Source organism: Gasterosteus aculeatus, chromosome 8 (genome assembly GCF_964276395.1).
Source record: "Gasterosteus aculeatus chromosome 8, fGasAcu3.hap1.1, whole genome shotgun sequence".
In the NCBI taxonomy this organism is placed as follows: Eukaryota; Metazoa; Chordata; class Actinopteri; order Perciformes; family Gasterosteidae; genus Gasterosteus; species Gasterosteus aculeatus.
The window spans coordinates 16381788-16409530 of record NC_135695.1 but is presented as its reverse complement, the minus strand read 5'-3'; the positions used below and the strand labels follow the sequence as shown (position 1 = coordinate 16409530).

General features: G+C 44.4%; 1 protein-coding gene across 15 annotated transcripts in view; it reads left to right on the top strand.

Annotated features, from left to right (window-relative positions):
* The window catches only part of LOC120823641 (myosin IXB), a 45464-nt gene that overhangs the window by 2140 nt on the left and 15581 nt on the right, over positions 1–27743 (top strand). For 13 of the 15 annotated variants that reach the window (XR_013468625.1, XR_005712862.2, XM_078108396.1 and 10 more), the window contains exons 2-12: positions 12222–12460; positions 12585–12804; positions 13062–13568; positions 21558–21652; positions 23755–23817; positions 25296–25395; positions 25784–25884; positions 26211–26340; positions 26423–26512; positions 27089–27205; positions 27365–27499. Coding sequence is in view for 13 of the 15 variants with exons in the window: in XM_078108396.1 (XP_077964522.1) it covers positions 12285–12460; positions 12585–12804; positions 13062–13568; positions 21558–21652; positions 23755–23817; positions 25296–25395; positions 25784–25884; positions 26211–26340; positions 26423–26512; positions 27089–27205; positions 27365–27499 (1734 nt within the window). In the remaining 2 variants the exon portion in view is untranslated. The remainder of the gene's footprint in view (positions 1–12221; positions 12461–12584; positions 12805–13061; positions 13569–21557; positions 21653–23754; positions 23818–25295; positions 25396–25783; positions 25885–26210; positions 26341–26422; positions 26513–27088; positions 27206–27364; positions 27500–27743) is intronic. The other 2 variants (XM_078108401.1, XM_078108399.1) reach the window with 1 other exon arrangement.

The following is a 27743-nucleotide window of genomic DNA, read 5'->3' as shown; positions in this document are numbered from 1 at the left end:
CTCATTAAAAAGACATCTCATTACAAACATGAGCGCATCCAGACAGCATCTCAAATTAATTCTTCAAGGCCAAACCGGAGGTGACATTGAAGAAAATGTAGATTACATTTAATTTATGCTATACGCCGTATTTGACCGCAACATGTCTCCTTAATTTCTAGCGCAATTAAATATTACCCGTTACAAGAATAATACGCTGTGATTCTGTTGAAATGGATCTAGGCACACCGGAGGCGTGGTCTGTATGTGGGCAGCATCTGTAAGCCGACTGGTCGGGCCAAAAAGACCCTCTGCTAAGGATCAGCCATCAGCGAATTCAATACATTCAATGTTCCCATCTGTCATACTCCAAATCTAATTAACATCCCAATCCCTGAGAGAAACCCCTCAAGGAGAGTCAGATCTCCGTTTATTAAAAGACTTTCTGTGTTCGAATGTCAATTGTGGTTTCTCTTTTGGAAATCCCCAAAAAAGGGGAACTGATGTGACCGATATTGTTCAGATGCAAACACATGAGGCAGTCTATTCGTGCTCAAATGGCATCTAAACTGGAATCTAATCTTTTCCCATCTGACACAACATCTTCAAATTATTTTTAAACCAAAAACCCTCACGAATGATGTTGCAATGCAGAGCTAGTTCATTCCCTGGCTCCTTAAAGTGCCTCTTAATACTGCGTCCTAGAGCGGCTCTCTGCAGTCTTTGAAAGAGGGCGGCCATGTGAGCCCCCCTCCTCCCGCTAATGTTGCCCTCTTCAAGCCCCGCAGCAAAGCGGCCAGTGGTGGACCACGAGGAGAAGGTGGGGGAGGGAACACCAATTGGATCTCCAGCTCAACCTCTAGTTGTAATTGGTCCACAGATCCTGCTGGATGCAATTGTGTGAAACTGCCGATGAAAAGATAATTGCCTCGGTTGTAGCGGTTCTCAGAGGACGCGTTTTGCGTTTCCGCCTCAGACTCTGCTTGCGTATTTGGGTTCTCATCAAGCAAGCTGCCATCTCCTGTCAGCCAGCAAGATGGTTCATTAAAATGTCTTTTTTTTGGCTGCTACACGTGAGCATTTTATTGTTAGCTAGTGACTAGAGGGTGTGAGTGTGCTGCTGTTGCCTTGTTTATAGTAAAAGCAACTGATTATAACCGATCTGCTCTGATGTTTATTTTATCTTGTTTGTTTCTAGAACAGCTGGGTAACTACTTTGTTTGTCACTACTGTCTGATCAACCCTGATTAGTGTAGGAAATTGAACCCAGGTTATCGGCTGTAGAATATTATCGAACGTCGGCATTATCAACCACTGTGGCATTGTAGTCTGGTTTGGGCCTGCTGTTTGGTGTGTGCGCTCTAGAATGTGCAGACTGTGAGGTCGTCTCACATTCTCCTGTTTCAAATCATCATGAAAACACACACACACACACCTTGATGGGTCATGTCTGTTTGCGTAGTTTAAAGCAAAGACACAGTTTGTGTACTGTATTCTAATCCCTTCTGTGGGAGTTAACTATCCGGTTGCTGGGTTCCTCTTTTTAAAAAAACCATTTTTTTTTTTAGAATCTTTTGATAATTTTAGGTCCCAGACCAGAAACGGATGGAGCTGCGGTTTGCCGTGGCAGGGGAGTGATTTCAAATGAGTCCCTCAGCGGCTTTGTGTGGCTAAGTGACGCAGACACCTGCGGCACCACGGCGCTGCACAGCGGCCCCGCTGAGCAGGATACCAGCGACGAGTGCCAATCTGTTTGCTACTTTGTGAATGCAAGCCCGGGCAGCAGAGTCAGACGTGTAGTGGCGAGCGGGTGGCCGCGCGCGCGCGCGCGTGTGTGTGCACGTGCTCATCACTAAACCGTCTGCATGGCTCTGTAGTCTCCACTACTCACTGCCTGTCATTCTCCCTTTTTGGGTGGGTACAAGGGAGCAGTATCTAAGATCTTTGGACACTCGGCCCTTTTGAGAGGGCTGTGCCATATGTTGTCACAGATGTTGACTGGTAATTTGAACAGGCTTCCACGGGTAGAGGGGGAAAAAAACCCTGATGATTCCCATCAGTTTCTACCTGTATGAAGACCGAGGGAGAGAAGGAACTGATGTCATAAGGGAGAAATGGGATGCCGATATATGTGTGTACATACGATGAGTCAATAATGTCAACAGCATGCTCCTGTGGCAATGGACGGGGAGGGGCAAAAAAACATGTTTAGTTATTGTTTTTTCACCAGAAAGCTGCTCACCGAGCTTTGCAGTGTGAATTTGCAATGACCTGTATTTTATAGAGACCGGACCACCAGATGGAGAATGCAGGCGGAGAGAAAGTCAGTGAGTGAGAAGGAGAGAGAGAGGGATATAAATATATATATATATATCTCATCCAATTCAACAAACGTCTTGGTAACTTGGCGCCTTGTATTGTGGCAAAGCTGAATTTATGGGCTTTATAAATAGAGCCAGCTGTAATGATGGGGTAGAAGTGAGAAAAGGGGGGCCGACTGTTTAGGGATGGCCTACTTACAGTGCATTTGTTTAGTTGTGCTGCAGTATTCACAAAGTCAGCATTTCAGGGTTCAAACACCACGAGCAAAGACACTCGATGCTTGTGATTACACCAAATCTGCCTCTTTTTGAAAAACATGTTTTATTCTGATTATAGCCACGGTTATGAGCCAAGCAAAAGTTGAACCAAAATATACAACTCAGATTTTCCACAGTGAAGTGAAAGCTGGTCCGTCAACGTCATCGACGACTTGATTCAACCACTTTCAGGCGGTTTGAGCACAATAGCTTCATGTGGAATTTAGATTGCAACCTCCACGTTTCATGTTACCCTGCTTTGGGTGGTAATCCTAACAGTGTTTGCTTTGCCTGCTAAATTCAAAAATGGATCATAAATCGCGAGGTGCCAACAATAACCCAGGTTTACAAACTCTTCTATATGCATGTCAGTGGCTGTGATTCTCCTCTTTGACTGTACTGTTACAACGATGGGTGGTACGAGTTGCTTCTTTCCTGATTTTGATGCATGCGGTTCAGCTACTGCAGCTGTCATGTGGTTGCAGATCACCCAGGGAGACAGCGGAGTCAGCAAAGGAAAAAACATTTCAACTACAAAAGCACACAAAAAGCATTCAACTGTCCACAATAGATTATGAAATGTCTTTTCATGATTTAGCCATTTTTTTTTCTCTTCTTGCCCATCTGCAAAATTCCACATGCATCGGATGTCCCAGCTGCTCAACCACTAATGTAACCTTGCAAAAAAGAATATATGGAAAATCCAAGCCGTGCTTCTATCGTTTGAAGGCTGACATATTGACTGGAGTTTTTTTCATTCGCTCCCCGCCCCCTCAGCTGCAGAGGTCACCCCCAGGAAGTGTGCGTGCGTGCGTGCGTGCGCTGACCAACTAGTCGATGTCTGTGGTCTGTGCTATAACATCCCCCTTCATCCTCTCTGCGGTCACTGATCCGGTCCCTTGGCTCTGGATTATGGGCAGGGAGAGGCCACACCCTGAGGCTTCATGTGCTGTGACTCTGCACCAGAGAGCCGCTCCAAGTGTCCAAATTGGATCGTTAGCTGAAAAAGAACCTCAGCGGTGGACGGCCTTGAGTGTCATTATCATCGTTTATTTACCTAAAATGTCATCAGATTTCTATCAGTTGTTGCTAAACTTGAACTAGACGGGCAAATCTGTTTATTTTTGGTATAATCTGATTTAGTACATACGGATGTATTGTGGAGAGGCAAATCCAGAGGAGAATGGAGGTTTAAAAATGAACCTGACGTCCTTAGGCTCTCATACGGTCCCCAATGTAATACATCAATTTCAAAGCACATTGACACAAATTGAATTGTCCAGTATAGTAGATTTTCAACGTCATTCGGTTGATCGCTCCTAGAAAATGAAATAAAACATTTACGTTGGCCGTTAATGTGCATTTCCTGTCCAGACTTTGGGCATTATTTTTCTTGCACTTGGTTATGCGGTCCGGGGGAGACTGAGCAAGAGCCCTTGGCTGGGTGCTCTGCGTTAGCTGATCTCTGCTCCGTGTGTTTTGGCTGTATTTTTACTGTGCAGTCCGACTGGTCAGCGATGAATGACTCCATATGTTGGATCCATTTCATCTGGACGAAATTAGGAAGTCAGGAAGTTTGGCCTCGGTGGAAGCGTTCAGAGACATGATGACATCTTGTAGAAAAGGAAAGGGTTTGGAATCCCGCTTTAGTGGTGTTGTCTTTTTACTTCAAACTGGTTGGTTTAGGGCATGTCACGTTGCACAGAATCATCACTGTTCCTCAGATGTTTATCATCCACTTGATGGTGTGTTAGATCTGCCGGGCCACCCAAACAGCATCGGGACAAACCACAGGGAAGATTATTCAAAGAGACCGATAGCTGCACATAATCTATTAGCTTTCTCCCGTTTTTTTGTTTTGTTACTCTTATTCCACATCGTTATATTATCATGAGCTCTTTTTGCGAGCCCCCCCCATGCTGCTTTTACGCCCCACTTTGAAGTTGAAAGTGAGTTCAAATCCCGGTGTCCTAGTAGGCAGAACCGAGCCTGCTGTCTGGACTTTTTCTTTTCCTCTCAGAAATACTTAAGTGTGTGGCATGTGTGAGCGGCTGCCTGATTGTGGATACGTATGAACCCGCCGCGGCGCAGGAACTATTCTGGTGCTACAATAGAGTCATGTGTTCGGGAAATGCTTTTAGAGCAAGGCAGCCCACATGAGTGAGCGTCTACAATAATCCCCTCTGTCTGCCCACTTCCCTCCTCTTCTGCTTTTCCCGGTTTCTGCCTGCAGCTGCCCCACATCTCCGGACGACGTGCTGTGTGTTTGTGTGTTTGTGCGTGCCTTGTCCAGCTCAAGGTGAAGGGAGTGTTGGCTAACTGGAGGACCATCCTTAGCAGGCTCAGAGCAAATGCGTCTAAAGCCATTAAGTGTATTGTGCAAATATTGGCATTTTTATAGCTCATTTTCATTAATCATCCCGAGGATTGTATTTTGAAAGGTCATATACTATTATTAAAAATACTTCTCCCAACAGACTCCAAATATATTTAGATTACTTTCATAAAACACCAAGGATACTAATTTCCTATTTGATTAAATTAAAGTAGAGATTTGGTAATTGCATCAATCTTTTGAATTTCTCTTAAAGATAGGTTAGGCTGACAGTTAGGGTTTCAGCCATCTTCAGACTTCTTTCGGCTGGCTTATGGAGATGTGCTTATGTTAATAGCACACAACCACCGACAGCTGGTAATTGAAGAAATATGTAACTGCGGGCGTGTTATTTCGTTGACTAATTAAGAACACGCCAGTGTCCTCAATGCCCTCATTCAGCTGTACTTCTCCACTGCTGGCCCAAACTAGCCCGTTATTAGTCCAACATGGCTATGATGACTGGTCCGGGAATTTCCCCGGAAATCCCTGTCACCACCAACCAGCATGGAGTCCCCGAACAGCCAATCCGACTCGGCAGAGACCTTCTGGGCTGCATTAAGTCAGACTGGCTCCGGCCTCGCTGGTCCACTGTGTTTCATGTGGACGCTGCTGCTTTGCATCTCCAGTTTCATCTCCTTACAATCCCTCCACTCGGTGTGGTTCTGCATCTGGAATGAGTTGAACCAGCAGTGCTAAATGTTCTGCAGAAGGGGGTGACCGGCAAGAGGTCCGGGGGGTGGTGGGAGGCGTTGGGGAGATGCTGTTAATGGCAGCAGGAGAGATGGAGGGAAGGAAAGTGCAGTTAAGGAAGCAGTAGAACAAGATAATCCAGCTGAGCGGACCGGAGGCGAGACACGGGGGTGGTGTAAGGCTGTACGGGCCTCTCGGATTGCTCACCCGCTGTAAAATGTTTCACATATAGTTACACAATACAGTTTAGAGTTCATAAAGCAGATGTCACGTTGTTCAATAGTAACATGTCCAGTTTGTTTACAGCCGGCCTCCGCTGAGCGGGCCGTGCATGACGTGGGGTCGTACCTTCCTCGGAGCGCTGCAAGTGAACACCAGCCCTTCTTTCAATTCAATATGTGACTCGGACACATGATATTGGGAGGGGCAGATCAATGGCGTGCACTCAAATAACCATGTTGTGATTGATTAGCATTTTCCATGGCACTTATAGTGAGTTATTCATTGTGACAGACAGCCGACTAGCTTAAGTCTTTAGTAAAAACAAGAAACAACTTTAAAAAGAAGCTGTCGTTGTGATGAGATATCAAATGTTTTTCCCTCTCAAAGACCGAATAGCTTGTGCAATGTCTTTCTCCGCGCTGCTTTTAAAAAAAAATGTATTCTTACTTGTGGCAGAGGAGAGGAATGTGACCATGAGCTTGGGCTCTATGCCAACTGAATAGGATCGGATCATATCAACAAGTCAAAGGCTGGATCCCTGTGGCTCCTCTCTCCTTTATCCTCTTCTCTAGACGTAGGCAGCAGATGCTCCTCAGCTCTGGTTTTATTGTTCATGGCTGACCAGCCTGCCAGCTGACTTATAAACTGGGTGGCGGGGGGGAGGAGATGAGCCTTTAGTGCCCCCGTTTCTTCCTTTTCCTTCACTCTCTCTTTTCGTAGCCCCTTCCCTATCCGTATTTGTCTTTTTGAGCCATTGGTGTCTGCTGGATGAGTTACACTGATTGAGGTTTGGGTCCCCCCCCCCCCCCCCCTTTTTTTCAAACAAAAAGGCTGCGTCTTTGAAGGGGCCACATGGCTCCAGTGGGAGCGCTCTGATCCATTCACAGCCATTTTGGGTGCATCTGCGCGGCTGATTTAGCAACAGGAGTGATTTCTCTCTCAATCACACAAGTCCCGTGTGCACGTCTAAATCACTAAGATCACTCACTCACTCACACACAGAGTGAATCTTTACTTCTTTTGCTTCAGCTTTTCATTGTGCTCAGGGGACAATGCACCACTTTGGCCCTAAGTCAGGCCATCTCCTCTCCATTAGGCCACGCAGAGAGGGTTGTAGTGGTGACGGATACCTCTGCAGCCCCCTCCCTGGGGAGAGGAAAGTAGCTTGGTCTGTGGCGGTGCAGCCAGGCTCACTGATGTGCTCCGGAAGGGACCTTGCGGCCTTTGAAATGTTTGAATCATTTTGTTTCACACTGAATTTCAGTTTTTAATTTGAGCACGAACATTCAAATTGTTTACCTCCCTGACAACACAAAGCCTTCGGTGGGTCCAATCATTACAAGCACGTGTTGTTGGCACATTTTTCAAACCCTTTTATTTTAGTCAAGGTGTCAGGGGGGGGGGAAACAAAACGTTGATGGGTGGATTGAATAATTAATTGATTGTATTGGACATTCTCTACCACTCTACCACCAACATGGTGGTTGCTTCACCAAGCAGTCAGACTTCTATTCTTTTTGTGTGAAGGTGTGATTTCTCTGACACGTTCCTTGTAATTACATCATCACTCGTCTCTCCATTACAAGTTGCTCATCCTTCCTGTGTAGCATACTGAAATGCTGGAGGGAAGTGTAGCCCTGCGTTTGCTCATCGGGGCTGGGAGTCCCTCCAGAACAACGTTTCAGGAATTCGTGTGGCTTTTCTCCCACTCGACCACGGTAATAATTTCCAACTAAATTTCTATTAAACAATGCCTCATACAAGAATACTTGAAGTACCTCCACAAACTTATGGAGTTTGTATTTTTTGATGAGCTCTTTTTACCTGAGTGTTCTTGGTGTGAATACCTAATGAACATAATCATTTTTGGTTTTTGTTTATGATAAAGACATTCTATCTCTTTTATGACAAATTAACACTTAAAAAAAAATGTTTTTATTGAAATCATTTACATTTACTTGGTATGGAATTTGATTGGCCTGTGAATGATTTCCAATTCGTGGAAATTTGACCTACATTGCCGTGGAGCAGTGTGAGTCGGTTGACCATTAACCATTAGGGTTAGAAGCCCAATGTACTGGTCTGCTTGTCTACAGCCTTCTGGGTGCCGCCATTGTGGTGTGAGTGACTAGTTGCAGCCGTGTGAGCTGCTTTCAGACCTGACTAGTGAGAGACTCATCCTAAAGTCAAACACCGGGAGTGACACTATCTTCACTCCACACTCACGGCTGACATCACAACTTGGTTTGCATGTGTTTATTGGCGTGTGAGACATGGGCGGGGAGGGAGAGACAGAAGGCGTGAGAAGAATGGCGAAATGTATATTTATTTGGCTGTAGCTCATTGATGTGTCACTGCCGGGTCATTCGCTTCCCGCCAGATCAGTCAGCTAGTGGCGTCTCAGCACCTACTGGCTTCTCTTTTTACACCTAGATATATACATATATATACACACACAAGTATATGTGAGTGTGCATGCTAGTCCATTACGAAAGAAAATGAACTGCCCGTCGTAAAGACTATAACACTTAAGGTTCCCTCACATCACTAAGTGAGATCATAAACACTACAACAGCTGGCCATATAAAGGCAAAACATTTCTTTCCTCTCTTCACAAATTGGCTCTCTAGTCACACTGTTGCTCTTCCTCTTCCTTCTTCTATGGATCTTTCCAGTTTGACCGTGACTGTTTTGCATTGCTCCTGTCCTGTGCTGCTTACATACAACAACCTCCATGTTTACACCAGTGTAAACTGTGTGCTGGTTAGAATTATAACATAAAACGGACCATAACCTTTAGTGTTGTCAGCCCCTGTGAAATATAGACCCCCAGACGACCGACTCTAACCGGCCCCCTGTGACGGCAGTCAGCGCAGCACTCCGACATATCCATGCACCGTCTAATTTAGTAGTTCTACTCGACTGTATGTTAATTTGATTGTGCGGATTTCTTTTCTGATGTTTTGGTTAATCAGCCATCTGTAGTCATCCTGATGAATCTACAGTGAAATTAATTCCCTTTAAGCCTATTCTTCTTGCCTGGATAACAAGGGGTTAGGTGGGATAACCGGAGTGCGTTCAATTGAGATGATTTTCCAAGTCTTGTTTAAGGAGCTTGTTAGTGGTTAATGCCCCATCCTGGCCGCAGTCAGCAGATGGACAGCCTGTCTCTACCCTCAGTTGTGGTTTTGCGCTCTAGTGTCATTCCCATCAGCCCTCAGTAAGCAGCTGAAGTGCCAGGCTAAGCCTTTGCAAAGCAGGCAACCTTGGGTCTTATCTGAGGAATGCTGGGCATCCTTGCAAGGATCTCCTCCGCAGGGAGGAAGCTGCATTATCTCAAAGCCCCTGTCTCCTTTTGATTGTCCCTTGGGACCTCTCTCTTTTTTGTATCTCCCTTTTAGATGTTTACCTCTCTCTCAGTGCGTTTGTCCGTCGCTCAGCCTTCCTCTTTATTTCATTGTTCTTTCTGTCACTACCCTTTTTCTCCTGGCCGCTTTGCTCTCTGCAAAGCCACAGAAACTGAGATGGAACGCTGAACAGCTTCCACACGTCTTCTGTACTTTTATAACAGCTCTTTAGAAGCTAGTTGAGAGGGAGAACGGAGTAACCGATTAAAACCAGACCGGGCCCGTGATGGGGAGATAATGACGATGCTGTCTTTTGTGGCCTCTGCAGTTTTGCACGCCTTGGTGTTTTACGGGCGTGCGTGTTTTTGGGGACTGTGGTCAGTGAGCCTGGAGAAGGCACAAGCTTATGACTCTTAAGCTGCTCTGCTATGACCTGAATGGTTCCAGGGTTGGCTTTTTTACAAAATATCTGCGTCTTAGCTAAGTGGGTTGTGGTAGTCGTACATTACCCGCAAGGTTTGATCCCGAGCTCCCTCTGCCCGCATGTTGAAATGGCCTTGAGCAAGACACTGAACCCAAACTTCTCCCCAGAGCTTTACAGCAGCCCATTGTCCCTAAAATGCTTAGGATGAGTTGAATGCAGAGGTCAACTTTCATGGATGTATGAATGTGTGTAATACAGTTAGTTATCGGGTACAACTTAGTTTGGTTTAGAAGTATTATTTTCTTGACAAAAGAAAAGATCCCATTGTTGTACAGAAGAGAAAGAATAGATGAAGCATTATCTTTGCCACGAAACTAGATATTTAATCATTTAAATGAGCTATTCTTAACTTTCAATGAAACAACTCTTTTGTTAAGGAGGAATGGAAACCCTAAATGCATAACTCATGCAATAAGCCTTTTTTCCCCTCCGCATGCTTTTTAGGCATATCTCAGACTAATATTTCATATTTTTTTAGTTTGAGAAAATAAACTGTCTCCGCTCGAATGATTAAAGCGAAAAACTGCAGGACTCTGTGCTCTCGGGACTCGACCTGGGATCAGGTTACCAGTGCAGGGCAGTCTGGCTGCCATCCAGTGATCTAAACCAGGTCCCTGTTTCCCTGGGGGGGACATGCAGAGCACACAGAATACACAACTGATGCAGAAGCCCACTACATGAGCCATCATTAGACCCAACTTCAGCCAGCCGCTGTGTGCGACTGTATTGTAACTGGCTAACTGCATTCATTTTCGCTACAGACAGTTTTACCCTGCATCATTTTTATTATTTGTGGTCCAGATGGATATTATAAAAACTTTGTTAACATGCAGCAGATTTTCAGTCTTTTCAGCCCGTGCACCTAAAAGCACAGTATTCCTACATGGCTAATTAATATCAGCATTTGACTAACATTCTCATTTATATGAAGCCTTTTGTTTTCTGATTGATTATCCAAAACCCTTTTCATCAGATTCTTTCTTTCCAATGTTTAAATGCATTTTTGAGGGGGGGATTCTGTGGGCCGCAAACGGCCAGAAATAAGCTCAGCGGTAGAGCGCTGTTTATGAGAACCATCTCATATCCGATATATAATATAATGTGCATCTAAATGTAGTCACCTACTCGGCCCTGAAACACCTCAGCATCACCTCAGTTTCCTTTTAATGATTCGGCCATTGTCGCCCAGGCGATCCCATCACCAGCTTTGATGTGGAGCTGCTTTCATGTCAGTCTTGTGAAGTAACCACAGCAACAGCCCTGTCAGTCATTTGGGGTGTGGAGTGAAATTAACCTGCAGGTACGAAAGAATGATTTGACCGCTAATTACAGAGTGTTGCTTATCCCGTGGTTTTGTACCAACGCTAACTACTGCAAACTAGATTGTGGTGCAGAAAACGGTTGCCACTAGATGTTTCTCTCCTCTACGTGCAGGTTTCAGATGGCTATGTCTATTTAAATCTAGATATTCAACATGCTGAGAACTCGGCCTTTTACAGCGCAGCATTTAAACACGGATTGAATATATTCTTTAGAGCCTCTGTATTGAAAAGCTTGCTGTTTCCTTACTGTAGAAATAGTCACGTTACATGCTGCACTGAACGTATGCATGTTCTACTGTCAGTGATTAAAATACGCTGATTAGTTTGAATTAAAATCCCTTTAGACCCTCTGTGGGCGAACTACTTTCTTTTAAACACGACTCCAGTTACACAAAAGGGTTTGAAAAAACAACAAGGAATTTCTGCCTGACATCATTGACGTGTGATCAGGTTTTTATATTGGTACGTTGCCGGGCAGAAAAGATCACCGTAGGTGTCACGTCTGAGAGAGTGCAGAACGCTCACTCGTCGCTCCACTTGTGGTTTTGAGTGTTTTCTGTTTTTGTGTCTTGGTTGCTCTCATTGAGCGGAAGGGTTCAATTTCAGTGAAACTTCTGCAGCTGCAAATTCTCAGAGGCAATTTCTTTACATGTGATAACCATCTACTGCGGTGTTATTAACTTGAAGTCAACACATTATAATAAACATGTCTGAGCCCTGACCCCCAGCAATAGGAATACTACTCTCTGCATTGACTTTGCAATGGAAGTGCGGTTAGATTTTTGTTATACCCATTTTGATGACTGAACTGTATTTTTAGATTTGAGGAAAACCACAAGTAGGAAAGGAGGTACATTCTCTTTTATTTAACCGTAGTTTTCTCTCACATCAACTCTTTTGTTTGCATTTTGAAATGCTTACTTAGAGCTGCAATCATGCAATTTTTGAGGCATTTAGTGAGCTGCAATGCTCGTTTACAGTCTGCACTGGTGTAACGCCAGAAGAAAGAGTGTTTATTGGAATATAATAGCGCATTGTTTGCCTGAGAGTCAATCCTCTTTCATCCCAAACGTTGTTGCTACACAGGTTTCTGTTGAGGCTTCGTACAGCCTCGTTTCTTATCCTCATCCAGTGTAAATATATTAAATTGTCAGGCACCATTTTCTTTTCCATGTGTGGATGTATGACTGTAAAAATAAATGTCAACCTTTTCATTTCCAGGTGCTGTGTGGTGAGCGGGAAGTGGTGGGTGCGGCATGCTGAGGCCACTCCCCCTGGCCCAGGATGAGTGTCAGAGATGGCGCTGCCACCATGGCAACGAATGCAGGCAGTGGAGGACGAGGAGGGGGGGGAGGCAGCGGAGGCGGGTCAGCTGGCCCTAACGATCACGATGGCCGCTCATACCTGCTCCAGATCTACCCACGGTTGGCGGCCCAGTCCACCACCTGCTGCAGCCTCCGGTGAGTGTGACTCAGCGCTACGAGCAGAAGTTGGAGTCGTATTTTTATGTGGTTAAAAAGTAAAGGCACCACTGCTAAGCCAACATCTGTCAAACTCTGTCATTGCTTTTTCCCAACTCATCAGAGTGCAGAAGGACGCAACCGCGGCCTCCGTAATCGCGGACGCTGCTGCGGCCCTCGGGCTGGACCCCGGCCGCATGTATGTGCTTGCAGAGGTGAAGGAATGTGGCGGCGAGGAGTGGGTGCTGGAGGCTGGAGACCTGCCGGCACAGAGGTTTTTGCTGTGGCCTCGGAAAGCCCAGGAGAAACATCCCCAAAGCCTCGGCTTTTACTTCCTACTACAGGTAGGGTTGACGGCACACGATGCACCTTGGACCGCTGAGAAAAGCCCAAATAACGAGTTGCACACAAATGCTAAAACAAATATAACAATAAGGCAGTTAAATTGTTGACATGCAATGTGTTTCCTAGTGTCAATCCCCCTGGTTAGTTCAATGACAACTTGAATTTGCTTTTTACTAGTTTTAAAAAGTCAGCAGCCCTGGATACAGACCCCATCAACTGTCTGGATAATATTATGCATTTTTTTTTTCTCTTCCAGGAGAGGAACCACGATGGCAGTATTCGCTATGTCCACCTCCCACCTGTGACTAAGGCACAGGAAGCCCAACTAGCAGACAGGGGCTTCCTTCCCCCTCCACAGGACGATTTTGCGGATCTTTGCAACCTTCCCGTCCTCAATGAGGACAGTATATTAAACAACCTGCGCACGCGCTTTTATAAGAAAAAGATCTATACCTATGCAGGCAGCATCCTTATAGCCATCAACCCCTTCAAGTTCCTGCCCATCTACAACCCCAAGTACGTCAAGATGTACGAGAACCACCAGCTGGGCAAACTGGAGCCTCATATTTTTGCTATTGCAGATGTGGCTTACTACGCAATGCTCAGGAAGAGGGTCAACCAGTGCATCGTCATTTCTGGGGAAAGTGGCTCGGGTAAGACCCAGAGCACCAACTTCCTGATCCACTGTCTTACTGCGCTCAGCCAGAAGGGCTACGCCAGTGGAGTGGAAAGGACCATACTGGGAGCCGGGCCGGTTCTGGAGGTGAGATGTTAACATCTGGGTTTGTGTGTACTCCACCAGTCCCTTTCGCTGACAATCGCCCCGAGTTGGGTTTTACATTCAGGTAATCGGTAGTATCTCTCAGACAAAGCTTGTGGAAGCAGGTTTTAAGGCTTGTGAAAAATGAGAGATAAGATTAAGAATGGAATGGAAGCCAGTGTCTGTTTTGTAAAGTGGCGCAACAGCAAAGAAGAATGGAAAACACCGTAGAGTCCGTCAGAGCCTGGTAGTTTCCGAGCTTCTCGTCTGGTGGCACGAATGATCGGTTATTAAAGTTCTACATTTTATTTCTCTACCCTACTTCTGCACTGTCCTCCACCAAGTGTGAAACGCATTGTTCTTTAAATTAAGTCATATCCAACTATGACGTTGCTTCCTCAGAGGTGACTCATGTTGCTATGGCATGCTGAAACACCCACACAACGTTCACACACTTTATCTGAGAATATTTATCTCTAGTTCAGTGGTTATGAGTGATAAAACATTACATGAAAGTTTTTTCCCCATGCAGCATTGAGTGAATGTATTTTCAGGCTGTGACTCAGTTGCACTTCCCTGCGTGGGCCGACCTGATGAAACAGATGGCCGTCTGTGTGCAGTGTAAAAGACTTTAACATAAAGATTTTAGTCTACTCAGAAAGAAGAAATGAAAAAGCGGATGGGAAGTTGCTTTATGGACCTGTCATGTGGCCTTTTTGCGTTTGAACACGCTGTGGGAATTCAGTCAAGATAGGAAGCAAACAAACCACATCTCCACCGCATTTTGAAATGCAATTTTGCTCTCTTTGGGTAACCAATTGCGCAACGTCATGAGTTCTGTTTTTGACTATTAGAATATTTACAGCATAATTTTATTTTTGAGCTGATTTTTCTTTGTTGCTGTTTGGGGTCCGGTGAATGCTCTTCCTTCCTGCTCTGTGGTCTTTTAGAAGTGACGTGCCTGTACTGACTAGCTCACCGATTGAATTCAAACTTTATGTAAGCTACTCAGTTTGATAGCCAGTGGCAGAATATTTATCAAACCATCAAGACAATAAGTAAGTTTAACATGAAGAACCTTTTTGTCAGTGCAGTGTTGAATCAATGAGCCAGGCCATCTGGTAGTTAGTAATGGGACACATTTCGTCCTGTCTGGACGGACCACGTCTATGAACTTGAGCCGTATGGACGCATGAAGCGTTTCATAGTTTACCTCACTGATGCATGTGGAAAAATCCACGGCAGTCAGACGAATCACTCCACTAGGATACACACCTTTTTCTCTCCCAAACGTTTGCATTAGAAAGGTGTTTAGAACTTCCCAGTTATTTTATTTGTTCAGCCGTTTGACTTTTCCAAAGTGAGTAACTTGAATAATTATGCATTTTCTGAAGCGAGGGTGTATGGGTCGCCACCAGGGAGAGAAGTCTAATGTCAGTGCTGCTGAGTGTATCTTTGCGCAGCAGAAGGTGAAATACCCAGGGCTCGATGGAAAGTATAGCTCCTTTTGTTTGTTAACTAGAGGGACAAACTCAAACATGCAGACCAGTAAACATCTGTTAGCTTTTACCTTGTTGAACCAAAAACGATTACATCACTCCAGGATAAGATATGGCCCAGTATTGGTTTTGAGTTTAATCTTTTTGCTACATGGCAAAGAACAGAGTTGACTTCATTTACTTTATTTTTCAATCCGGCAATTGGAAACCGATTGTCCTCCACTTTCACATGTGGAACAATTTACCGCTGATCAGACCTGAAGCAGGATTATTACCGTGAAGTTGTTTTTAGCATCCACATCACTTCTACGCTTGTGCTCTCTCATAAGCAAAAGTGTTGAGGGTTCACATTGTGCTCTGCAGTGTCGATCTCCATATACCATCGACTCGCATGCCTATTTGCAACACTGTGGATCATTAGACTGCGCTGCAGGTACTGGATAAACCACAATGCTGCGTGTTTGTACGTGTGTGTCTTGCACTGGGAGGCATGACCGTGTGACATCACATCATTTTCGAGTACTTCCTATCAGTGATTTAGTTAGTGATTTGAAATCCATGGGAGTAAAAGGGATGAAAAAAAGATAGATTGAGTTGTGCTTGAGGCTGCACAGTAAATATCCAACCTCATATCTCCCTCCTAATCCCAGCACTGGGTTTCAGTGTAATAGTCCTCATTGGTGTTGGCACCGATTAATTGCAGTGTTTTTCGTGTTTTTCGTGAAGTAAATCTCCTCTCTACATTTTTCAGTTTTATTTTGCAATAATGGGGCTAAAAATAGAGCCTTTTACTCAGAAAAGCTGTATACGGAATGCAGCTTATTGAAAGTACCAAACGGTACTGAGAAAAAAAAACAGAACTGGCCCTAGCACACACACTGCCACTCTACTGTTTACTCCCAGAGCGCCGAGCCTGTGTTAGCCTGGTCCAGAGCTGTAGTCGCGTAGGGAGACGAGCTCGGCCCTTTCTGTCCTGGTCGGTTCGAGGAAGTGGAGGTTGGACTTTTGAAACTGATTTAAATTTGCATTTCAGCCAGAAAAGTTAACTCGTTGGTTGTGGAAGCTGCGGTAAACAGTTTTCTATACTATCCTGTTTTTTTATGTGAGAATATTCCGTTTTGATGTCACTCATTGTGGCAGAATGCTCATAAGATGGCTGATATTAACTGAAATACACTTCAGACGCTCTGGCACTCCTCTGTGGGTCCTCCAGCTACACTGGAGGTCTTCAGGCCCCGCTCATACATTGTGAGGAGATGAGATCATGGTTTATGGAGTTGAACGGCCTGTGAGCTGTGTTGTAGCAGAATAAATGCCCCCCACCTCAAACCATGTGGGAAAAGCCACGGCCCTACTTTATTTCATTTTATATTGTTCCGTGTCTTTCTTTCCTCCTTTGTCTTGAGATAATGCCAGTTAAGTCCCAGGACTTCTGCCTGCTGAACAGCTTGCCAGCTATATAAAATTTCTGAACTGGTCCAACCAGTTAATCCTCCTGCATGGTTCTTTTGCCTTCTGTTTTTGTTTGCCGAAAACAGCCCCTTGGGGCTCTCCTCCGTTGTAAAGTTGAATGAAACATTGCAGGCAATACTTTGGGGGTTATTTGTTAATCATAGAGACCACGGATCAAGTTTTTCTTGTTCCAGTGCATTAGGCAGTTGGCCTAATCTTTAACTGTTTGACAGAGACTAGATTTAATAAGCCATAAGGAGCAACATCCATGCTCCTTTTTAACAATGCAAATTGGCAAGTTAGTAACTTTTGAAGTTAAGAGAATCTCATCTTCTACAAGTAACTGTCATTTTGCGTGTTTAGTGTGTCGTTCCAGTCTCTTTAGAAAAAAACTCATTTTTACTACAGTCTGTCTTTGTAAGCCTTTACGATTGCATCTGACCCGTTGGCACCGTTGATGAAAATTAAAAATAACTATATAGAACGATCCCAATCCTCTGGTCGATCGTCCCGTTTACTTATGTAGGTTGAGATGTGGCTACTAAAATAACTGTTCCTCACCCTTCAACCTGCTTTGTCAAACTCCTGTGTGGAACTTTAACGAAGTGGTGTAAAAGTTGAACATTTAATTATTGTATCATAAGAAAGTAGTGTATTCACTCTGCTTTTTGGTAATAAACTATTAAGATACAATTCCAGGATCCTCCAAAGATGAAATAAATCAGTCCTCAGATCATCCCAACCTCAAGGTGAATAGTATGTAGTATCTGATTGGGCTGGGCGGTATGGCCAAAAATCCATATCATGGTATTTGGAAAGATTCTGACTGTATCCCGGTATGTGACATTTAAACACATTAATGACCCCGAAAAGGCCCGCCGGCTGCCGAACAGCTGTTTGCCGCTCGCAACTGGGCGGCGAGTTAGCACATTAGCATGTTAGCTGTTAGTGGGTTAGCTTGTTGTGGCTGCTAGTGTTGCCACCAGATGCAATACCAGAGGCTCGACAGACTTTGCAATGAATCGTTTTCTGATCTAATGTAACTTAGGTCGGATTTTCCAAAACCAAAAACCCTCCAAACAGACGTTCCTCCTGTATCGCTCTTTTCCGTGTTTTCCGAAGCGCAACATCAGAAGAGAAATTCCTACCGTAGGGAAATCTTATATCGTCTGAACCGGTATACCGCCCAGCTCTGGTATCTGAAGAGAATTAGTCATCAGATGTGAGATGATACACAGCCTTTTAACTAAAGCTCCCTGGTTGTTGTGTCCTTCATGCCAATTTGTCTCAGAAAGGAAGTTCCCATCATCCGGAACCCTTTTTCCGCCTTTTTTTTTATTTTTTATTTTTTTATTTTTTTTTAAAGGAAGCAGCTACGACACAGGAAGTAACTGCAGCAGTTCTCTCTGCTGTTAGCCTCGGACTTTGAGGGGTGTGGATACACCGAAGTATTGTATTGTTGCTCAGGAAGTGCAGAGGAGTAGCTGGCCATTCTGTCAGCTGGGCCATTGTTTATCTCTTACGTGTTGGTTACACCTCTTTATATTTGGTCAGGCTGGGTTGCATTGTGTAAGAGTCTGGGAAAAGCTGGCATTGCTGGCTTTGAGTCGCTGCGTCATGCACACATTTCACACACACACACACACACACACACACACACACACACACACGGGCCGAACAGTAATCATACTAGTTACAATCCTATTGAAGAGTGGGATATACTGTTCCTTACAGGACAAATGCAGCGTACATGTACCAGCACGCCCCAGGCCACTTCAGGTCTATTCACGGCACTCTGACCACACCACAGGCCAAGGTTTGATGTGGTACCCATCTAGACATGGGTGGAGCTGCTTGAAATGACTCCAATCTGGTGAAACACCCAACCAAAACCTTATTCTAACTATTCCAGGCTCTGAACTCTGACTACTTTGTCACTTTACCCTGGGTTATGTATGCATGCAGGGGGTAGAGCAGTCATTCTAGATAGTTTCATAAAAAAGCTTGGTTTTGCCCAGACAGAGGTGTTACCATTCCACACTGACTTAATCTGTTAGATTCCATTAACTTTTTAAAGCTGCAAACTGCTCCCGACAATAGGTGTTTGTATTTGCTTTATGTTTACACTGAGAAGTCTCTCCGACTGAGTCGTAGGGTGTAGCTTAACGAGTGCCAAGGGCACACAGGGCTAATGGTATTGGACCATTGCAAATGGCAGTAATTTTAGACCTGTGTCAAATGCAAAAGGCTTAACAGAGTTGCAGCTAAAATGTTAATGCTGCAGAAAAGTTATAATTTGACTGACTTTGTTTGAACACTGAGGAACGCTGAAACGCTTGCTCTAGTTTAATGAATCCCTAAGTGTGCTGTGCGCTCCAGTTTCCTACTGGGCTCAACATGGATTTCAATGTGCACTTGACAAAATGAAGTCAGTTCGTGCTGCATGTGTCAACTGCTCTTTGTCAATTCAGTTAGTTTCTGCTTCTATGTATGCGTCAGCATTGCTAGACCTCCCCCTAAAACACAGACAAGGAAGAAGTTTAATAAAAAACTAAATGTGGCTACATGAGACGTTCTGATCGCCTGTAAAGTGCATACTGAGCAATGAATACTCTACACTCAGTTCATCGTAACCACGTCCACTGGAACATTGAAACAAACGAGCTGCCCCTCTGAGTGCTACTGACGGCTTCATGGAACGTCGAAGAGTCCATTCTTTGTTACCAGTCGAGCTGCGCTCGGGGGTTTAAGAGCAGTTGGTAGGATAAAGAGGCAGCTTGAAACCGAGAGGAGGAACTGTGTAGAGACGTGGTTGCATTCACTGCCGACACCATGTGATTTTATCAAAAGATTTTTTCACACGAACAATTATTTTGTCACCAAGCGATGTTGGTGTTTTGCAGTGGTGATTATGTAGTTCATAACTCTCTTGCTTGGTTCTTTTAGTTTATCTGTTATTGAATTTAAAGGACCAACCGCACACAGCTTGAGGGGAAGTATGTGTGCAAAGTGTCACATGGGGGTCAATGGCATCTCCTCTCATCCCGAACACATCAGACCGTTTTCTTAGCTCCAACTCTTTTATTTATGTCATTTAAACCTTTTGTTGAGACTACAAAAAATATATCAAAAACTGCGGTGTTTTTCAGACACTTCCCTAGTTTGATTGGTAAAGAGAAGTGCAAGCAAATGTTTGTGTGTGGGTGTCTGAATGAGGATGTGAGACATACGTCTGGCTCTATACAGTAGTGGAACTATACAGTGGAGTGGCTCCAGGAAGAGAAATTAATCCAGACAGAATTGCATGTCATGAAATGGTCACTGGATCTGCATACAGGCAACACGCAGACGTCTACACGCCGCTTTCTCTTTCTATACCTTTCACTTAGCAATCCTTCCTTTTTGCTTCTATAAACTGCATATTAGACGTTTTGCTTCCCCATACCTGCTGTGCCTTCCAGCCAATTGCATTTTTGAGCGCCCGGGCAAGTTTGAATACGAATAAGGCTGTGACATGTTTAGCAATCCCTCCTTGGTGCAGCGGCCTGGGCCTTGCAGAGATTTCCCAGGGTGTTTGGTGCTCTTGGCTGCAAGGTTTGTGGGGGAGGGGGAGGAGGTCAGAACAGCACTGGTCACAGTGGGGAGCATTGAGACACTTTGGAGGTGCCAAAACACACTTGGTAACCCTGAAACCCGGAACAGAAGTGATGGCACACAATCCTTTAAAAACTGGCTACACCTGAATAAAACCATTTCCAATTTTACAGTTTGTTATTGCAAACCAAACATACAAATGAACTGAATAATTTTTCATAGATTTGTTTTTGACACATGCACATATCCATAAAACGGAACGAAAGCGAGTGTTTGGGTGTGAGCCCGGTGAGTGGGTGGGTACAAGTCTTGTCTGAGCAAGTCCCTGTGAAGATGAAGATGTATAATTCTGGTCCCAACTAAAGATCTGTTGCATCATCCAACAGGCAGCAACTCTTGCCACACACTCCACTACTATAGTATACTTGCTATAGTAATTTATATACACTTGTACAGCTCTGAACAATCAGTAGAAAGAGCTGCTTCCAAGTCTACTTCAGCAGCAGAATAAAAGATTTAAAGAAAAGGTCAACTGTTCATCCTGAGGAATTTCAATTGGACCCTGTAGGTGTGTGTATTTGTGCCCTCGGGTGCAATCGGCCTCCACACCACTGTGTCAAATTCACCCTGCAACTGCTTCAGAAAATACAATGTTGCTCCTATTTAGCATGCACTCAGTCAACTTCCCCTGTGGTGTGTGTGTGTGTGTTACCATGTGAGCGTGTGCATCATGATGAAAAGAGAGCGCTATTCTGGTACCGAATCAATGCGGTGAACAGTGAGGCCTTACTAACTGGGCTCTGTGGGCCCCTGGCGGTCCGGGTCCTCTCTGACACTGCTGTCCAAACTTCATTTATCATCTCTGACCTGTGCGCTTTCCATCAAATGCACGCACGCACACACACACACACACATATGAGAAATGTTCTTGACAAAGATGTGAAAGAGATGGATGGGAAGAGAGCGAGAGAAGGGCAGGAAGGGACAACCAGTTGCAAACACTTCTCTCCTAAGACCCCCAACATGCACACACTCTCATTGACGCGCAACCCCCGTCTTTAATCACTGCTCTTAGTTATAAAAAATAAAACCGTCTAGTGTCTTTTTTGTCCTCCTGTGTTATTGTTAGGTGTTGTGCATCTGCTCGCTCCTCAATATTCTATATTTGAAACTCCAGGTCAGAGTTGAGTTTCAAAACATCAGCAATGAGCAGGAGGTAAATTTGAAAATGTTTACAGACCGTGGTGGTTGCAGCAATTAAAAAAAAAAGAAGAAAAAAAAAAAAAAAGATACATATAAACCAGTTATCTTGTGCGTTTATTCGACAAAGTTAAAGAAGACAAATGTTGAAGCACATCAAAGGCATTGATGCATTTCATATTGACGAGTACAGAGTTTTGGTTTTTGACGTCATACCTTGTGTTTCTGTCTTTTGTTGTCTCTTCAGGCCTTTGGGAACGCAAAGACCGCCCACAACAACAACTCAAGCCGCTTTGGCAAATTCATCCAGGTGAATTACCTGGAGAGTGGAGTAGTCAGAGGGTGAGTAACAGCGAGTGCATGTGTTTTTGCAACAAGGCTTTAATCTGCAGTTCTGCAGCACACAGGGATGTGGAAACCGTGGTTTCAGTATGCTCTGTCTGTAGCGCCGCATGGTCTTCCACTTCTCTATAACCCCGTGTCTTCATCTTCGCTCTTTTTCTGGCCGGTAATGTAATCCTCCTCTGCGTGTGCGTGCGTGCGTGCGTGTGTGTGTGTGTGGACATTCAACCACTGGTACGTCCTTCCTTTTTATCTCAGCAGTCACTCTGCTCAGGAGCTGTATCGGAGTTTGGTCAGCTGTGTCACTTCCTCATCAAGAGTAGGGAACAGCAGCTCAGTACAGTTTCTTTCAAAAAAGAGTTGTGTGTGTGTGTTGCATACTAGTAATATAATTTTATTTCCAACCTCTTTTAAATGCCTGTGGTGAAAGCTCCCCGATCCCCGACCTGATTATCCTCTGGCACCTGGTGTCATTGTGCTCTATTGAATTTTGACGGTTTCCAATCAGTGGAGTCGATTTTAGCGGACTGGTGCTTTTCTGTTGGAAAACGTAGACCATCTTAAACAAGGAAATGCTGAAAACTGTAAATGTAGTAAACCTAAAAACACCGTCCATAGTCTACCATCAGTGTACTCGTTGTGCAGCCTTCTGCTTCACAGCAGTAAGGTGTCGGAGCGACATCACAGCTGAGCTCTGTCGCCCTCACAAAGGCTGGCTGTCTATCCCTCCATCCTCAGTGGCAGCCATTCAGACAGTCAATAGAGGAGATCAACAAAGGGAAGGCTGCTGTTCTGCTTCGCTCTGCTTTCTGAGCCGACCGACTGACTGACTGGCAGACGGGATGTTTTTTTTGTTTGTTTTTTCTTTCTCTCTCTGCCGCTCACTGAGTCCGGCTAATCCGCCTCACTGCGATCTGAGCAAGATGGAGCAGAACAATAAAAAGAAAAGGAAGGAGGCGTGTCAGTGAAAGATGCCTGAGCATGAACATGTGCTGTATGTATTTTTAGATGTGTGTCAGTTACTCCTCCTTGGTATATACTGCACGGCCTGTATGTGGGGCTGTGCTTTTCTCAGAATGGGCTTTTATGAACATTCCTGCAGCTTCTCCCTTAGATCATTTCACATGAACAGACCAGGACTTATTTTAAGAAGCTAACATTCACTCGTTGTCTGGTGTCGCCCTTAATGTTTAGAACCCCCTAACAAATAAGTCTATAGACCTTTTGGAACAGGCTGTCATAATGCAGATAGAGCCAATGAGTACAACTCCAGCATTCTCTGGAATGTATCCTGGAACGGGAAGAGGGTTAAAAAAAAAATCTGACCTCCACAAATACAGAAACAATTGAAGTCCAGGACACCCATTGTAAGCCAAGGTTAAATAGTGTGACCCTGACCATGATACCTAAAACAAATCACACGGCAACAATTTCTATAATATCCAGTAAAGTGTTTTATTTTTGTTGCGTATTACTTGCAGTGGAGACTATTCTGGCCTCAGCTGAGCTGTCTATAGTAGTGGCTGCAGTTTGAGAAGATGGACACAGCCATGCTTCTCTCATCACAGCTCTATTCTTAGTGTGCCGTGAGGACTGGCGTCAGTGTTGTTTTCTCCCGGCTCTAGAAAAAACAACTGTTATAAAATCTGATTTAGACAACTTTATGGCCTTGGCCAGATGCGGTGCGTAAATACCGCTGCTTTTAGTGCATGTCTCGTGACTGCAATGGTCTGAAAGCATACCTTTACCACCGCTGGAGCCTTTCAGTCACCATAGCCATCTATAGTACACAAAGCCAAAGCTGGCTGTTTGCCGATGTGTGTGTGTGTGTGTGTGTGTGTGTGTGTTGCTATGTGATGTGCTACCATCCATCTGACCGTATCTGAAGGCTTTGTTCACCGATTGATTATGCCGACCATCTGTCCTCACTTCCCCTCCTGCTCCTCCCCATTTTTTATTACCAGCCCACTTTCACATATGACCTAAAAACACAACCGAGTGACCTTTTGTGTTAAGTGATTCATGCTGATTGTTTTTTCTTCCCCTTTTTCTTCTCGTCCTCTTCTACTCCCCCCTTCCCTCTTGTCCTCTCCGTCTTGCAGCGCTGTGGTGGAGAAGTATCTCCTGGAGAAGTCTCGTCTGGTCTCCAGAGAGAACAACGAGAGGTGAGCAGGGGTCACAAGCCTTCACCCCCGCTGACCTTCATGGGGCCGTCTGTACAAACATGGGAAGCCTCTGACGGTTGGATATGAAGTTCAGCCGGAGGCTCCAGTCTTTGACTTTGGATTTCCATCTGACTGAACGCTTAAACCCCCACATACATGTACTTAAATATCCACTCGGGAGAGATTGGCTTCCTACGTTCCTGGTAAAGTGCTGTCCTCAGCCTGGTGTTGCGTCTGGAGTGGACGGTTTGTAGACTTGGAATTTGAATGTAGCAGTGATCACATACTTTGGTGATGTGACCCTCGGTGAGTTGTGTGAGATAAGATTAAATGTTTTGTATAAACAGATACAAACTTGAAAATATCAGTTTTCTATCCTCACTCACTCGTCGCTCATTCTTACTTTGTTACTCACTGTGGCATTCACTAGAGACTAGACTACAGCTTCGCTGCTACTGTGATTAATGGGCAAACAAATACTTGGACTTCGGTTATTGAGAACAGTCAGCCAGTTAGGGGAGTGAGCAAATTCTCCACCATTGCTTTGCTAAAAAGATATTTATATTACTCATCAATGAGTCAAAAGAAGAAACCGGTCGGATTTTGTATCTGCTCCAGTTAAATTGTTTAAATCTTAATTAAACAAATATAAAGCCTGCCTATCTTTTTAATAAAAATCTTCCCGTGGAAACTGCACAGCTTTAACCACAATGTGGTGTTGATCTCACTGTTGTCGACAGAGGTTTTTCCTACCTACAAAAGACGTGTTTTACGATGCCCTTTTTAGATTTATACAGATACCGACGAGCAGTAATGGGCGTCAGTCTTTAAAACCACAACCTACCATTGGGGAAGCAGTTGATGCTTTGTGTAAAGAACCCTACTGTAGCTTTTGTCAGAAAGAAGAGTCTTCCACATTCACGTTTCATATCCAGATTTTCCCCAGCTAGCTTTGAGTAAATATAGCCCCCTTGCATTGATAAGCCGGCCTCTCGTGGTTTGTCATTGTTCAGTTCGTCACCTAGCCTACAGTTGCTGTTGACAGTGCATCTTTCCTGTCTAGTTACTCCACCAGATGATGTAATGGTTTCTTAGTGATACATGTGAGAACTCATTACTCCTGTGTGCTTTCACGACAAAGCTTAGATGCCTGCTCACTGATAGCATGAGTGGAAAACTTAACTTTCGAAATATTTTTTAAATATTAATCCAGATATTGTCTTTTTTTCTATTAATAGCTTGAAACAATGTGCTCTCTTTTGGTTTATCACCCTCTTATTTGTGGCCATAATAAAGCTCATATCCTTACAGCCGCTTACTAGGTAGTAAAACAAATCAATTCTGGATGCAGATGATAGCAAATGTATCCCCTTGAAGAGCAGCTGAAAGAATATTTCCTGTGAAGTGTGTGTGTGTGTGTGTGTGTGTGTGCGTGTGGGTTGTACACGTCTCAAGTAAGATGTGTGTTGCCTTTACAGAAACTACCATGTGTTTTACTACCTGCTGTTGGGAGCTTCAGAAGAGGAGAGGAAGGAGTTCAAGCTACTGCCGCCTGAAGACTACTTCTACCTCAAGCAGGTACAGTACTGCTCCACTATCCCTTCACACCCAGCAGTTTATTGTCTTTACATACGGAAAAAATCCTCATTCACCGTTGTTCCACCTTGTTCCATTTGCTCACCCTTTGCAAATAACCTTCTAATTTGGTCAATGAAGTATAATCAGTTGTTGTGGGCAATTTGACCTTATAAGGAAACCCTATATTTGCCTTGGAGCCGACCCTGTATTCATGTAGACGGTCGGGCTGCTGAATAAGCCGCCGTGCGTGCCCTGCATGTCAATGAAGCACTCTTTGTTCGCTCGCTCGGTTTTTATTCCCCTTCATTACCTCTTCCCTTCACCTGTCTGTCCATGCTGTGCTCCTGCGGGGTTCTCATTACCATACTCTGTATGTTTTATCCTGTAGCAAAACTTCAAGATCGAAGATGAGGAAGACCTGCGACATGACTTTGAAAGGCTGCAGCAGGCAATGGAGATGGTCGGCTTCCTTCCTGCCACCAAGAAACAGTAAGTGAATAACGTTGATACGTTGCATGTAGTGCGCGAAAGAGACATCATGTTGTTCTTCCAGACATGTTGAATGGATTGTGTTGAAAATCTACCCTGAAGCGTTTTTCCACCCAGTCCTAAAAAACAGAAATTTATTTTGGTCTGAGTGTTGAATCACATTACCAAAAACATAAATAACAAAGGAGACCGTTTAGACTAGTTGTTGAACATAAACGGAGGATAACCCTAAAGAACAGCATGTGAAGCACTGTTCTTGGATGTGTCATGTGACTGCATTGTCACTGTGGCTTTCGACTCACGCAGGCTTTGTCGCTGTGTTGCAGGATTTTTTTGGTGCTTTCGGCAATCTTGTATCTGGGCAACGTGACGTACCGGCGTAAGTCGACGGGACGGGACGAGGGGTTGGACGTAGGGCCGCCAGAGGTCCTGGCTACGCTGTCTGACCTGCTGAAGGTAGCATTTCCCTTCTTGTTTCACTGAGACTCCGTTCTTTGGGGGTCCGGGTCGCCATTAACCTGCGTGGTCTCCCTCCCAGGTCAAGGAGGAGCTGCTGGTTGAAGCTCTGACGAAAAGGAAAACGGTGACAGTCAACGACAAACTGATCCTCCCGTACAGCCACTCTGAGGTAGGCACCAGCCACGAAGACGTCTCTGCAACCTGTTATCACTATAATGGAGTCCAGCCGTAGACTAATTGCTGGCCTTGTGCGTCTGCTTCTTCCGCCTTTATTGATACCACGCACAAGAGTAGATCTCTTCTTCCTGTCAATGTTCTCCTTTTCTCCGCTTTCTTTTCTGATGACCTCTGTGATACTTCTGTTGTAATTCTGTTTAACACATACATTCGTTCAAGTACTGTTCTATAGTACAACTTTGAGGTTCTTACACTTTTAGGATATTTTTGACTTTTTAAATGTATTGTGTTTTTCCCGGGAAATATTCAAAAGCATTGTATGAAGTAATTAAATTTAGCTTCTTCGAGTGATTGTCACATCAATGCATCACTAATATAATGCAATAAAATAATATTTTCAAATGGGCATGCTTACTTAAATATAATTTTAGAATGCAAGGCCTTTACAGACTACTTCTCCTCTGTGGTATGGCTTTTACCATCACTGGTGACGGCACCATTGCAGTTGTTCTTTTAGGTATCTTAACGTTTTTGTTGCAGTACTCATTGTCCCTCTTCTTCCTATCAGGCTATCACAGCGAGAGACTCCATGGCCAAATCTCTGTACAGCGCCTTGTTTGACTGGATCGTCCTTCGCATCAATCACTCACTGCTTAACAAGAAAGACATGGAGGAGTCTGTCCCAGTAAGACACAAAAACACATACAACAGCACAAACCGTACAAATTAACAATTTTCCTCTTCTTATACACCTGAAGGAATTATATGCTATAAAAGCTGTGTTTCATTTGTTGGTGATTGCTGTGCGTTCCCCTTCCTTCTCCTCACTTTGCCTCTTTTCCAGTGTTTGTCCATCGGTGTCCTGGACATTTTCGGGTTTGAGGACTTTGAGACCAACAGCTTTGAGCAGTTCTGTATCAACTATGCAAACGAGCAACTGCAGTATTACTTCAACAATCACATCTTCAACCTGGAGCAGGTGAGTGGTGCTATTTAGTTTGCAATCTTTGCACATGACGCACCTAACAGCACACCATCAGAAGATTTTAAATTTACGACCCCTGTCCCTGCTCTGTGTTTATAATAATGAGTACTTGCATGCTGACTCATCCAAACATTTCCTCTCTGACGGGAGAAACGGTTACATGCCAAGTCATGCTAATTTATCTTCTTCTTTAGAGCAACAACTTTACAAATGTTTAATTTATTGTCAAAACATTTAG